Below are 14541 nucleotides of genomic sequence, written 5' to 3' on the forward strand. Positions count from 1 at the left end.
AGCCCCGGACGCTTACGATCGTTTCGAGCCTTAACGAGGTTAATCGCGGAACCCCTGGAAAACGAGCCTCGACCAAGTCGACCGAGAAACGCGTGCACTTTGAACGCGACCGCGTGAGTCATAGTTGCTTCCGGCTTTTCTCGCTCTTCGGTTCACTGCTGTCGCAGTGTCGTGTTCGGGCTGGTAGACACGAGCGTATAATATTTGTTAGAACAGCCGAAAAGGTCGTTCCAGTCAGCGGCAAATTGTGAAACAACGAGCGACCCGACTTCGTTATCTGACAAAAAGCCGGAAATATATTTTCATTTTTCCTGTTTCGTATATTTCAGTTTCTCGTAAGCAACAGTTCGCGGCGTATTTTGTTTTTTTAAATTATTTCATTATTAGAAACATTTATTATTTTCATTATATAATATAAATATTTTTTAAATTTTATATGTGCAATTATTATATGTATATACCTTATGAATTTCATCGAACATTTTTATTACATTTTCAGAAAAAAAATTCTGACTGTTCTCTTTTAATATAATCCGGTTTAGACTGTTCGCTATACTCATTCACGTTCCGTGTAATTATGCTCACGTAAATCGTGAATAATATCGCACAGGTTTAGCTCGCCATTTTATAGCCGTCTACTAAATAACGCGCGGCAATAATAAATTCTTATAATCGTAACTCGTAATTAAAATCTTGTTACATGTGTAGTGCACCGTGCAGCGTGAAACAAAGGTAGGTACTTGCGCGGAAATTTGGGACGGAGAGATGTAGAGCTCGTGTTAAACGTGGCAAATTCTAACTTGAGAAAGGAGATGCAAATTATTCCGCGGTGCCCTAACTAAAGAGACGCGTCTTTTGACGCATTGCCGTCTTGAATTAACAAAGAAAAAAAGCAGAAAGAGAGAAGAGAGAGATTTCAGGCAAAAGCTTCTCTCTCCCTTTGACGCTTCCGCAAGCTCGTTCGTGAAATTCGTTTCGAAATTCCTCGCGACGCTTCGCAAAAACTGCCTGCCGAGAGTCTCTTCCACAAATTTACGATTCTCGTTATTAAACGAAGGTCGGTCGTCGTCGTCCGATGTCAGCGTAGCGATTCTTTAAAGCGGCTCTTTAGCTTTTCGGACATATTTTTTTTTTTTTTTTTTTTTTTTTTTTCGTTGCTTCGTTACTTTAAGAAAAAAAGAGAAAAAGAGAGAGGGAGAGGAAAATATAGATAGACGAATTTACGTGAGTATATCACCGATTCGAGCACGAACGCGTTCCCTTTTTGTCGTCCACAATTTTTGTAACACAGTGGGAATAATCAGTAGCTCGATTCTATCAAGTTCCACACTGAACCTTAATCAATTTGATCCAGACAACGAGCACGTAGTTCCTCTACGTGGCTCGTACATCAGATAGATACAGGATGTTCCAATAAAGCAGTCTGCCGCAGCAAATTCCCAAAGGAACAGACAACTTGTAACCGCATAAAAACATTTATGCAGTTTAAAATCAAATTGAGTATAATTTTTGAATTACGTTTAACTGTTATAAACTATTGCCGTTACAAAATTATTAAAATATTATACGTTAATATAAATAGTAATACAATATATTTTTTCTCTTACTCTTTTTTTTTTCTTTCAAATAATAGACAAATAAAACGCTGGATTCTAAATTTCTTTCCTCCGAATTTTTATTAATCAATTTTTTAATTTCTTAAATTTGTCAAGCGAAAAATTCGTGTCTCGCGATCTTAGAATTATATCGAACTTGCAGATATACACGTATATCTAAGATGCTTAAAATTCTTAAAAAAGTATGCGTATTTTTCTTGCGGAGAGTACAGACATTTACGTTCTACATTATGTTACGTACATGTCTTTGGCAAGATGAAAATTGAACGATGTACCAGATAGAGTTAACTCTCGCTCCGCGTCTACAAGAATTCAAATTACTTCATCAAACGCCACGTCGACGCCGCCGCGGCGCCGGTAGTTACTGAGGCTACCTGTACGGGCGATGTGATCGTGTAATCCGGCACTTGTATGCGGTGCATGTTCCGCGCGCGTGTAGAATGGAAGCTGCGCGTGTTGGTGCATAGCGCGGCCCTGTATGCCTCGCGATGTACGACACGTTCTAATGTGACTGTGTACACGTAGCGGGTGCACATGCACGGTTTATGAGCGGGCGGCTGTATCTGTGTATGTGTGGGTGGGTGGTTTAGTACAACACTTTGACTCAGCGCGTATATATATATATCCGTGATTTAAAAATATAATATATTCAACGGCTGACCGCCGTTATGCACCGTTTAGCTATCCGACCATAGTCTCTCGTAAAGCTCTCTACTCTTTCGCTCCCTTCGATGTATCTCCTTTCCTCTCTCGTGTCTCCTCTCTCTATCTCATATTTCTCTCGGTTGCCGACTCCCGGTCCCGCGCATGTTCTTGTGTTTTCTGGATTTTTTTTTTTTATTTTTATTTAGATCCCGCGCTCTGTATCTTCCAGCTCCCTCCCGCTTTTAAACCGCGTCAAAGGGAGTTTTTAACCGCGGCACTTTCGGCCAGGCTGTGCGTGTAATACACGTAAATACACTTAATTTGTCACTTTTTTTATACACCGACAAAAGTCATGTCTTTCTCTCCTACTCGCCTCCGGAAAATTTATCTCTCATCGTGTACAAACGTTGGAAAATTAACCTTCTTCTCGCGATACTGTCTTGACGTGAATATAAGTACGAGAGAAGAATGCGCGCAAAATTAATATCCCGTTTTCATAAAACGTGAAGTTTCGCACTATATATACCCCCCTTTGTAAGTTCCATCAATTTTATTTGCATAAATAATAAATCAATTTCTCTTCCCAAAATTAAGCACGCATATTTGCTTCTTGTAGGATCAGATCGGAGAAATAAGTTGTTCGAGTATCGAATTTGCAATTAGCCCATTCAAATTACGCGAAATATTATCCCTTTGCATAAACAAGTAACGGACAAGCTTTTGAAGTTCACCTGCCTCGGGCGGACACGCGAAATCTCGATTGCGTTTCGTGACGTAGCTCGTCGAAGGTTAAAACAGAATCTTAAGTCGGATCTCTCGATTGTACGATATTGTCAAAACTTTACGGGTTGTACCTTGTATTCGTGTGACTTTCAATAGCGAGCGAAATTTTTTTACAATGTTGAAACTATAAGCGATCACTATCTCATCGTTGTGTGCCTTACTAATGTCAATCAAAAATTATACGTATACTTTTATATAGAAAAAAAAACATAAACGTTAACGTGTATACATTATTTACTCATGTTGCATAAATATTTATTCACATCTCTTCGCTTCTCCCAAATATAATATCTTCTTTCCTATTTTATAACGAGATACACTCGCATATATATTTAGAATGATATTTTGACGTTTAAAGACGAGATGAATTTACATAAAATGTAGTAAACTTATTGTCAAGTTTTGCGCGCGATAAAAATCCAAGTATAGGTACAACTCAGGCAGAATGAATTCACTCTACCCCATTAACTTCGCATTCGGGTTCATTGCATTATGGTCTGTTATTTATTTACCGAGCGAGAAGCTCATTGGTAACCCGGCTGGGCGATGTTGCGGCGGAAGAAGACGAGCCGGGAGAAACGCCTGGCGTGCTAGTGGCTTAATTGCTCGGGGATTCCACCTCGTTATGGCCGGTGTCTCAGGTACGCTTACATAGTCCGTTACAGCGGTTTCGCTAACCCAGTTCGCGACTCGGTTCGCCCGGCCATTTACCACGCTAAAATCGAAATTTCTACTCGCTGTCGGAATCTTAAGTCGAGCTCCTCGTTTAGTCCGCGCAATTTACCCGAGCTTTCCATCGACGAGGCTCAATGTTCATACGCGATCTCGCACGTTATTGAATACTTGGTTAGCTGAACAAACGTTGTTACGCGGTGATGCAACTGTACAAGCAATCTGTGTGTTACGACTCGTTGAAAAAGAAAGAATAAATATTTTATATCTTTATTCTAGCGCATTGTAAATATCAAAAGCAATTATTGCATTACAAAGCATAAACATTATTTTAATTATATAGAATAATTGAATAGTTTATAGCTCGTACGAATTATTATATTTTAATTATATTTCCAGAAAATAATATAACTCACTGTTTTTCCGATTTTGATTAACACAGAGCTGATTTCACCGCCGCACTTCGTTCGCAATTTCAGCTTTTCAGATTATCGAGAAATATTTATCGAAAAATGAATCAAGGTTTTTATACGTTTTTGTAAAAATACATTCTGTCGGTAGTGTTGTAATATTACATTCGTTTATAACATTCTGTAATTTACATTAAACAAAGAAATGACTCAAGACATAAATAACGAAATCATAAATAATGACAATAATAAAAAATTCATAGCGATACCTTATATTAAAAGAATCTCGGAACTAGTAGCATCAGAATTAAAGAAATCAAATATAACAGTAGGATACAGATGTCTAAAGAAATTAAACAGAGTTATAAAAACGCAAAAAGACAGAGATAAGCTCCAAAATAATTCGGGGGTCATATATAAGATTTCGTGTAATAATTGTGATGCTACATATGTAGGACAGACGAAAAGACAATTAGGTACAAGAGTAAATGAACATAAAAATAATATTAGATTAGATTCAGCAAGGCACTCGGTGGGTTTCTGATCATATTGTAAAATTTACACACAATTTCAATTGGAACGACACAAAAATCCTAGATTATGAAAAGAATTATTATAAAAGGTTGATATCAGAAATGATATATATTAAAGAAGAAAACAACAGTATCAACCTAAAAAAGGACACCGAGCGTCTTGACGGTTTCTTATTATGATATTCTAAAAAAATTGTCTACGTCATCTTAAAAATTGGGTATATATACAGCGCGGCCGACATGTAAGTCCATTCCGAATGTCGCTTTCTCAATTTCTCTCTATCGAAACTTCACATCGATTAGCAATTCGTACCATTAGTGTTTATCGCGACTCTCCGTTGCGACATTCTCTCCCATAAATTTCTACAACCCCCGTGGAAATTTCTCGATGCGCGCCATCGGCGAGTCTATCTTCGGGGTGTAATTCGCGGACGTCAACGGAATACCGATGTCGTCGCCGTCGTCGTTACTCTATTGTCATCCTCGTCGTTCTCCATTCTCCCCGTGAGTGGTCATAAAAGTTTAGAGGGGAGCCCGTTTGGAGTACGTAGAAGGAGAGAGAAAGAGAGAAAAGCGCAAGCTAAGAAAAAAGATGGATAGTTCGTAGACGATCTACTTTATTGCGGCATTGGACATTATGTAGCTTATGAAGGCGAGATGGTAGAGCTTTGGCCGGGATTCGGGAGAGGAAAAGAGAGAAAGGAAAGATGGAGAGCTTTCGTCCGTGAATGAATGATCAATCGCTCCGCATATTGACTGGTACGGTGAGAGGGTTCGAAATGAATTTTTATACACTGATCACTCGCCATTCATTCACTATTGAATGATAAAGCGGAGTAAATTCACCGAGAGCATATATAGAATTAATTGGTTATGCAACAGGAGACCAGTTATTATTGTTAGTACTTTTGTATTGCACAATTTACTTTGGTTTTGATCGGAAATGAAAAAAAAAAGAAAGTCAGATTATTCAGCAAATACGTTTTATTATTGTAATTCAGTAATAAATTTTGATTTAATGATTTTTTACAAATACATGTCCGAAACGCGTGTATTTACGTTAAATTCCGTATCGTTGCCACGAAAAGCAACCTTCTGCTGCAATTTCTACGTTTAAAATTTTCATACATTATACGTACATTTGTACAATTTAGAGATGATATCTCGGTGCCTTGCACTAGGTTATTGTTTATATATATTATCGCGATATTACGCCGCGTCATTGTTTATGCGATTGCGATTGCAATCTTTAATACGAAACTCTAGAGGCTGCTTCTTTTTACATTTGAATTGTAAATTTTGTACGCCGCGTGCGTGGAATGATAAATACTATCCTTCGTTCGTACCCGGATCCCCAGAGATCCGTACGTGACTCAGTCCAGAGAATAGCTCCTTGCTTCTTGCGAAGCGGCGGATCGAGCTTTTCGATGCTTTTTCCCATCCCGAGAAGGATAACCCGAGAGATAACTGCGAACGAGCAGTGAATTAAATCGAAGTCAATATTTCCCTTGAATTATGAAAGTACCGCCGGAAAGATACACTCTCGTGGGCGATAAGATGGTAGACAGGCAGGTCAAGTCGAGCGCATCATTCTTTAATTTCAAAAATAATTCATCGCAAAGCGATCTTTCGTCGAACGGCATTGTAATCAATTTAGACAATTTCGAACGTTAAGCGATTTTCACGCTTTATTGAAAAGTTATTACGGTAAGCGAATTTGAGAGCTAATGAAGAGACAGAGTAATATATTGTTTTATTTGTGTTTCTAAGCAGAAACAAATTCTAGTATGCGAAATTAAAATGCAATCTGTGTATCGAATCTCAAAAATATCAGTTGTATTATTCGCTAATATTCGTCAATTAAAATGACTATTCGATTTTTCATGCGCTCGCATATACATATATACCTATATATATATATATATGTGTGTATATATATATATATATATATATGTGTATATATATATATGTATAGCCGAATATTACAGCTCATTAATTATCGTCGGTGATTTCAAAATCCAATAAGCTTGATGCATTAATTTTGCGGCGATAATTAATATTCCATTCTAATTTTGCATCATTTATCGCGAAATCGCAAGTAAACCGATTATTCATTGAAATTCTTATTGATGAAACGTTGCTGTTATAACATATTAACATCGTCATTGTCAAATCAGCAGCGTACTTTTTCTCAGTGGGACCAATTCATTTCCAAGCTTCGCCTAAACTACAATGACTTCTTGATCCTCGCATGAGGATTGCAGTTTTTCGTTCCGCGCGAATCGGCAGATCGTGGAATAAAGGAGGAAACGAAGGATCTTTAAAAAGGCAGAGAGAGAGAAAGGGAGAAAAATACGGGAGTGGGAGGACGAAAGACCAGTGGATCAAACCGAATCCAATAACTCCCGTGGGATTACAACTCTGGCCCACGGGAACCGATCGTATCCCGAAGAAATGGCGAATACGAGACGTGGGATAGAAAGAGCGAAGTGGAGACGTTCGCGGGAGGAGAGGGTAAGTTTAGAAAGGTGGATCGTCCGGAAGAGAAAAGTAGAGAGGTTGGCAGCTTTCTTCTTTCGCGGCACAAACGGCAGAGACGATATTTTGCCGAGCTCGAGAGCGGAATGTACAGAACGGCGCGGGCTGCATTTGTATCAGCTGATATATAACGGGTGGATCGGCCCGCGCGGCTGCAGAAAAACAAAGAGAAAGAGAGAGAGAAAATACGTTACTCGGACACGTAACCAATATTAATCCGCAGCGGTCGCAATAATTGCCGGCGCTTTTTATATATCGGACACGATCGGGCCCTCGAGCGATCGGATCGCGCGGGACAAACGGCGGCATACGAGTCGAGTCACCGCCTCCGCTAAATGATAAGAAAATACGCTGTTCAATCACGAGCTTGTCAGGTTCAACGGGTTTCCGTGACGCGCCTCGCAAAACGTTCCCCGGCAAATTGAATTTCTCGAGGCGCTTCGCGGCGGAATCGCTCGAACACGCGAGGCGGCGTGAGCGAACGACTTAGCCGATTCCAGCCGAGGTCTTCTAGACCGATAGAACGGTGTAACTTATAAGTCGTTCGCGGGATTTTGACAAATAGTCCGAGACCGACCAGTTCCCGATTTTCTCTCCGTTTTCTTTTTTTTTTTTTTTTTTTTCCCTCCTACTTTTTATTTTGCCCCCAACCCTCGACGTCCCGTCACTTCGTTCCTTCTTTCCCAGCCGCCTTCCCAGTGCCGGTGCACTAAATCCTCGTGCCACGCCGCGCGAAAACTTTTTCCTCGCCCGAAGTTGGGAGTTTTCCCGGGGTTTATCGGCGCGGTGCGGGTAGTTTTTACTTGGCAACTCTTTTTTTCCTTCCCCATTCCTCCCGTGCAATCCGATCCCCTTTTCCTCTTCCCGTCCACCATCCCAGGTGTGATTCGCTCCCCCGCACGTCTTTACGTGGATCGGATAAAACCCAACGGCCACGCAAATCAAGCGTAATGAGCGGCTGCGTCGCATTGCTCGCCCGAGAGAGAGGTTCGAATCGATACGAGATATCGAGAGCGGAAGCTCTCGCGTACGACGATAAGGTTTAGCCGGTTACGTTAATCCGATAGCTTATATCAACTGCTTCATTAATAGCCTATCTATAACTTGAAATAATAACTTCGTATTCGTATCTTGCAAATATCGTTGAATTTTATGCAAGGCGCGAGTAGAATTCATGATCGTGTTTAAATAATAAAGGGATAATACGGTTTTATTATTTTAGCTTTTTTTTTCACTGATTCGAAAAGAGTCTAATAATAATCTAGAGTCAAAAGCGTTTTCTATAAGAGAGCCTCGGTGAAATTCGATGTCGAGGCAATTTCTATACGAGATCGCAGAAGATCGCAATACATTTACGTTGAAACGTTAAAAGGTGCATCGTGGCGTTTCAGTAACACGAGACTGAACTTTGTTGACGAGACAAATGGAAAAGCGCAAGCTATATACATCGAATGAAAAAGAATTGTACTCACTGACTAAGGTGAGGAAGGGCATACTGTGCTGCAGAAAATGGGGTGGGCTGCATGCTTCTTCCGGTCTAGATACTTCACTTCCAGTCTGCAGCTCGATCACGTGGCCGTCTCTTCGGTAGAATGTCATGCACATAAAACCGCTCCGACTGGAAAAAGGAAGAGCGTGAAATTTTATAAAGGTCGGAGAGAGGGACATATTCCATCATTTTAATCGCATTCGTTATTATTCGAAAGGATACGCGATGTATGCTGAAATTCTCATTATTACCAGAATATGTATTACAGAGAATTATAGAGATATTATCACGGTATTTTTTATAGTTTTAATTCAACTCTCTATATCCAACGAATATCTCTCGTACAACGCATATTTCGTAGATTGAGAATTAATAATTTTTATTTTTTATATATAGAAATATTTAGAGATATATGTATACTGAAACAAATTTGTTAACATCACCAAATCATTCAACTAAATATTAATTTTGTTAATTGGACATATAAAAATACTTCAATTCAATATAACATATTAAATCTAACAAACCGTATATATACTTGGCTTAAATATCAATATATATATATATTCAATTAACAAAATATAATAATTTAGTTGAAAAGTCCAGTTTACAATTTTTTTTCAGTGACATAAACTCTATAAAACGCGTCTCTGTATTCAAAAAAAAAAAATGACTTACCAGCCGACAGTGAAATGCGCTACCAGCATCGTCATCGTCATAGTCTGCGCGCCGTTCGACTGCTTTATGCTGTTGCAAAGGATCTTCACGTCCTGATCATCCGGTCCTGGCACGTATTGTAAGTCCAGGGACCCGCTCTCGAAGCCTGACGAAGTCGCATTCTGTCGAGCGACGTGCAGGGAAGCGTTTCGCGGATGAAACGTGTAAGATCTGCCGAGGTCTAGAGTGTGCCAAGTCAGTCCGCCACTAGAGTGTCCGGTCAGCCAATTCGGGAATCGACATTCGCCCGGAGACGAGACTAAAATCAGAAACACACACGTCGTACGTGTAATTAACGCATTCTTGCATCTATTCAAAGTGCTCGACGATAATCGTAATTTTCAAATTACATTTTTCTCTCAAGCGAGCAGAACAAATTCCTTATTGTTCTCTATAGTTATCGATTATAAATAATTATTTATTATTAATCGAGAAGATAATTAGCTTCTACACTATAGAATTAGATTTCCTCGTTAATGAATTGACGATCGAGTTTTCGCGAGTTCTCCTTCCCTTTGTAAAATGATTAATTCTGAAATAATTGTAATAAGGTCACCGTTACGCGTCCCAGCACAAGTATGTACGAGTTTGTTGGCCGTAAATGCCGCAGGATCGACGATAGCGACATACATACATGCGCGGTTACGGCGTACCGGCCGGGTGATACGATACTCAAAAATTCCACGGCCGTCCACCGTAAAGTCCTTCGTATCGCGCGAAATGACAGTCGATAAAGCGACGACCTCGATACTCGATAGCGAGACAGAATCGCAAAATACTCGCCCCGCGAATGCAACCAATCCCCGGTCTCTCTCTCTCTCTTTCTCTCTATCTCCCGGCCCTTTTCCCTTCCGCTTCGGTTTCATCCCTTTCGCACGCGTAGCGCGATGCACTATGCGACCGATGCACTCCCCCGAGTCATGCCGGTTCGCCGGGGCGTTCCACTTCCGGTCGCGGCATGTAAAATCGGAGCGTCAGGAGAGAGAGAGAGAGCATCGCATCGCATCGTATCGGTTCGATCCGGCGCGGCGTCGAGTGTTACATCCATGGCGAGAGGATACGGTCGAGGGGCGGAAGGGCTCGACCGAACGGGTTAACCGAGTGCGCGCGGCCGGTTTTATGGTCTACATAAAAGGCATCGTTGTACGCCGCGTGGCAAAAAGCATGAAAATAATTCAACTATCCGCCCCGATAAGTTCGTACAACGTGATACAAATTCCGCCATCGTAAAAGTCGAACCGAAATCTTTTCACCCTTGTTTTCTTAAAGGGACGCGGAAAAGGGTCGCGTATGACTTTTTATTTGTCACATTTATATGAAAATTAATTAGACCGAGATTCAGTTATATGTAAACTCGCGCCCCGATTTAGTCTTTAATTTTTATTTTATTCATTGATGTTCGTTGATTGGTTTCTGTATTTTTTTTTTCATTAAATATGAATTATGATCTTGTATGCAATTTATTTATTTAGCAAACGTATGTGTGTGACGTGACATAAAATTTTCAAACAAAACTGCGTAAAAAAAAAAAAAAAAAAAAATACATAAAGCTTGTACGCGTATTACGCGTAATATCGCGCGCGCACTGGTGACCTATATCTTTGATGAAACAGCATCATTTAAATTTCCATTAAATGATTTATACTACAAACACAAATTGCATATTGCACTGTTCCAATTTCGTTCTTTTTACATTAATTGCAGATAAAATATAGACGTCGCTTTGACGAGGTAATACAGCGAAACTTGTGACGTAATAATAATGTCCTAGATTCGCGTTATTTCTGCGTTCTATACGTTTTTTTTTTTTCTCGCAGTGACGTTATCCGTTCTCGCATTTTCGGCTAACTCGTTTTTTTCCACAAAATCGCGAGAGTGGTATTTCAATTTCGCGATTTTCATATCGAACGTGCCATCGCGACCGATCGTTTAGTCTACAGTCGTAATTGTTTAAAAGGCCACGTCGCAGCGATATTAAACCACACCATCGGCTGTTAAAATTATTTAATACTGTTTTTCCGAAAATTAAGTTTCTAAATTTGGCACACCGGTGCACGTCGGTGTTTCGCGTGTATCGTTGGATGAATTTAACTGCTTCGAGTCAAACTATTGCGCAATTTTGAGAAAATTACAAGTAATTGTAATGCAGATAACGCGACGGTAATTCGGTGAAATACGCGTGATGTCATGATTATGAATTTATATAGGAATTAATAATTGAGTGGACGTATATATGCGTACGCACGTGCAGGGAATTATGTCGATTCCGACATGTGCGCGAATATTACATTTATTACTGGCAATCGTGTTTGACAAACGTTCGACGTTTGTATTATCCGTAATATTCTTTTGCAGATGTAACCAAATTGGGTTAAAGCGGTTCGGCTGCGTTGGTAATCCGAGATAGAATAGAAACGCGGATATAAATTGCATAATTGTAAAACCGAATGGATAACACGTGTCGTTCGATCTGCTCCCCTGACCTTTTCGAAATTTTTTACTCGGTTTACATTTACATCCCGTAAGCCTCTGTACTCATTTCTCTGTTAACGACTTTTTTTATTCATATAGGTTTCTTAAAAATCTATACTCCAATCTATTTGAAAAAGTTGACGAGAGAGTATCACGGATATATGATCGTCATTGTTTTTCCATTTTTTCTTCCAATATTTCCATCTTGTATAATTAACCTACAATATGTGACTGTAAAATCATACAGTTTTTTAAACATTTTCCCGATATGTTAACATTTTTCAAACTGTTAATTGCTGATTGAAAATAATGACACGAGTCAATATACATATTTACGATTCTCTCTTTAATTTGCTGTAAAACTTGGATTATCGAGAAAGCTTTGCGAAATATCGATAGGATTATTTTCTCGCCACGACAATCCGGAATAACGTTGTTCTCGAAATTTTGCGGTCGAGTATTTGGCGCAATTTGTCCTTCCGTTTGCCCAACTGTTTGACTCGCCAACCAACTGTGCAAGTATCTCGCGATGCAGTCTCGCAGTTTTCCCCAGATATTTACTCTGGCGAGGTAGATGCCGAGCTAATTGAACAAACTTTGGATCTCGACTGTGAGATTGCGGTTAATAGGGGCTCGCGCGAGTGTCGGAAGATGAGGGCGTGATATACCCATCTACGCGAATTGGACAAAGTGGGACAAGAGAAAACACTGGGCTAAGGTCCGAAGAATAAAGCGGGAGAGAGAGAGGAAAAGATTCGACGTTAATACATTTTTTCCGCGTCCGCTCTTCTGCCTTTACTTCGCGCTTTTTCCTAGAACGCGGATTGCAATATTAACGACGCCGAAAGCCCTACAACAAGCATCCTCCACAAGACTCTCTCTCTCTCTCTCTCTCTGTGTCTTCAGGTTCCTAAGAGACTCTCTTTCTTTCCTTCCCCTCGTTCTCGCTTTTTCTTGCCTTCGACAAGTTTTATGCGCGTGTCGGTGACTCCCACTCGACTTAAAACGATTTGCCAAAGAAAGTGGCAATTGGAGAGACGCGCGATGAGCGTGCTGCAAAGAGGAGAGGACGAATGCGCCGGAGAAGATCGTGAAAATCCACCGGAGTGAAATCCGTTAACGAAGTTTGTCGTGAAACTGCGCAGAGCAAGATACGGGTTTGCAAACTCGAGAGACGGTACGCGGCAGTGAGAGACAGAGACGTCAAGCTCCAGAGGGAAGGAAAGGTTAAGACGGAAGGAAAAGAATGCGAGCGCGCGAAAAAAGTCGTGTAAATATTCCCTTTTTATTCGCGCGCAGCCAAGTCGGCGATATATACATTCGATTAATGCGTTCGTTGACGAAGAGTGGCAGTTTCGTCTCACCAGAAAACAATTTGTTCCGAGCACACGCACATACACACACATATAAGTAAGCCCGAAGAGAGCAATGAAAAGGTTTATTTTGCGATTTATCGTCACCGGCTCGTATTTTATCTTCGCGGATATTTTTTTATCACGCCACATAAATTTTATCGCGCAAATAATAGCAGTGTTATCATTTCTTACGACAATTTTTTTTAATTTTATTCACGAATATTTAAGTAACAAACTATTTTTATGAAGAAATAAAATATTATTCGCATGCGATGTATAAAACTTTCAATTTGTTTAAAATTGAGGAAAAAACAGAAAACTTTATTATTTCATACATCATATATATATATATGAATTTTGACAAAATTATTTAACAAATCTCGCTCGAACGAGTCATATTTCACTCACATATAATATGCAATTATGTACATATACAATAATAATGAAAAAGTGATACTTTTCCGCGAGTCTAGCGGCTAATCAGGGATAGAAAGTAGCATTGGTCAGCCGAGCGGCCCGATTTCAGTGATTACCCGTCCGATATAAGCGACAATAGTCCGAAACTCTTTTCATCACCGCTACACGCTTTTATTCCCCGTTCGAATAATTTCGGCGAATATCACGATAACATCCAGGGTCATTCATTATCCCGAATACCTATCGTGATCCTTTTCGGATCGGAAGGGTGAAATTACAGAAAGGAAAAACGCGAGATATTTATACGACTATTCGTGTATACATTTTGGATGAAAAAGATTTCGGAGCGCCGCCGCGAAGGAGAGAGAGAGAGAGAGAGAGATGTTTAATCCGACGTTATTTATCCTCCTCCGGGTGCAAGCTGAAAAGTCCACCCACCGTTCCTGGAAATCGCGGGAAAAATGCACGCGGCTCGAAACGGCAGGAGGCGGGTTACTTACGATCGACGCGGCTCCATAGCGCTCCGATTAAAGTCCGCTTTCATTGCCCGGAGAATTTCATATCTTTCCTTTCGCAATGATATTTATCAAGCGTAATGCGCGAGCGTGAAGCCCCGGTAATTATATATGAATCCATTAACGGAGAGCGAAATGGGATTGCGAGCCGCGAGATGAAAAGCGAGTAAGACGGAAATGCGCACGCGGTGCAAAAGGGAGAGAAGGTAGGGAGAGACCTTTTCGTTTCCTTTTCTCTCCCCCCTCCTTCTTCCCTCTCACTCCCCCGTCACTCTTTTGCCAGACGTCGTGCAAACACGCTCTTCTTATTCATGGAATAAAAAAAGGAAACCCGCGTACGCTGATTAGCAATTCTTTAAAGTATACATTCACATTACCG

At 40.3% G+C, this 14541-nt stretch overlaps 1 protein-coding gene and 1 long non-coding RNA gene across 4 annotated transcripts in view; one reads left to right on the plus strand and one right to left on the minus strand.

Annotated features, from left to right (window-relative positions):
• The window catches only part of LOC114931064 (uncharacterized), a 169565-nt gene that overhangs the window by 59783 nt on the left and 95241 nt on the right, over positions 1-14541 (plus strand). The window lies entirely within an intron of this gene.
• LOC114931062 (uncharacterized) overlaps positions 1-14541 on the minus strand; it is a 252494-nt gene that overhangs the window by 41075 nt on the left and 196878 nt on the right. For all 3 annotated transcript variants that reach the window (XM_029302982.2, XM_085481011.1, XM_085481017.1), the window contains 2 exons: positions 9365-9662; positions 8670-8815 (listed from right to left, as the gene is read on the minus strand). In XM_029302982.2, coding sequence (XP_029158815.1) covers positions 8670-8815; positions 9365-9662 — 444 coding nt within the window. The remainder of the gene's footprint in view (positions 1-8669; positions 8816-9364; positions 9663-14541) is intronic.

Source organism: Nylanderia fulva, unplaced genomic scaffold, assembly GCF_048542155.1.
Source record: "Nylanderia fulva isolate GAGA-0341 unplaced genomic scaffold, ASM4854215v1 Scaffold1, whole genome shotgun sequence".
Taxonomy (NCBI): Eukaryota; Metazoa; Arthropoda; class Insecta; order Hymenoptera; family Formicidae; genus Nylanderia; species Nylanderia fulva.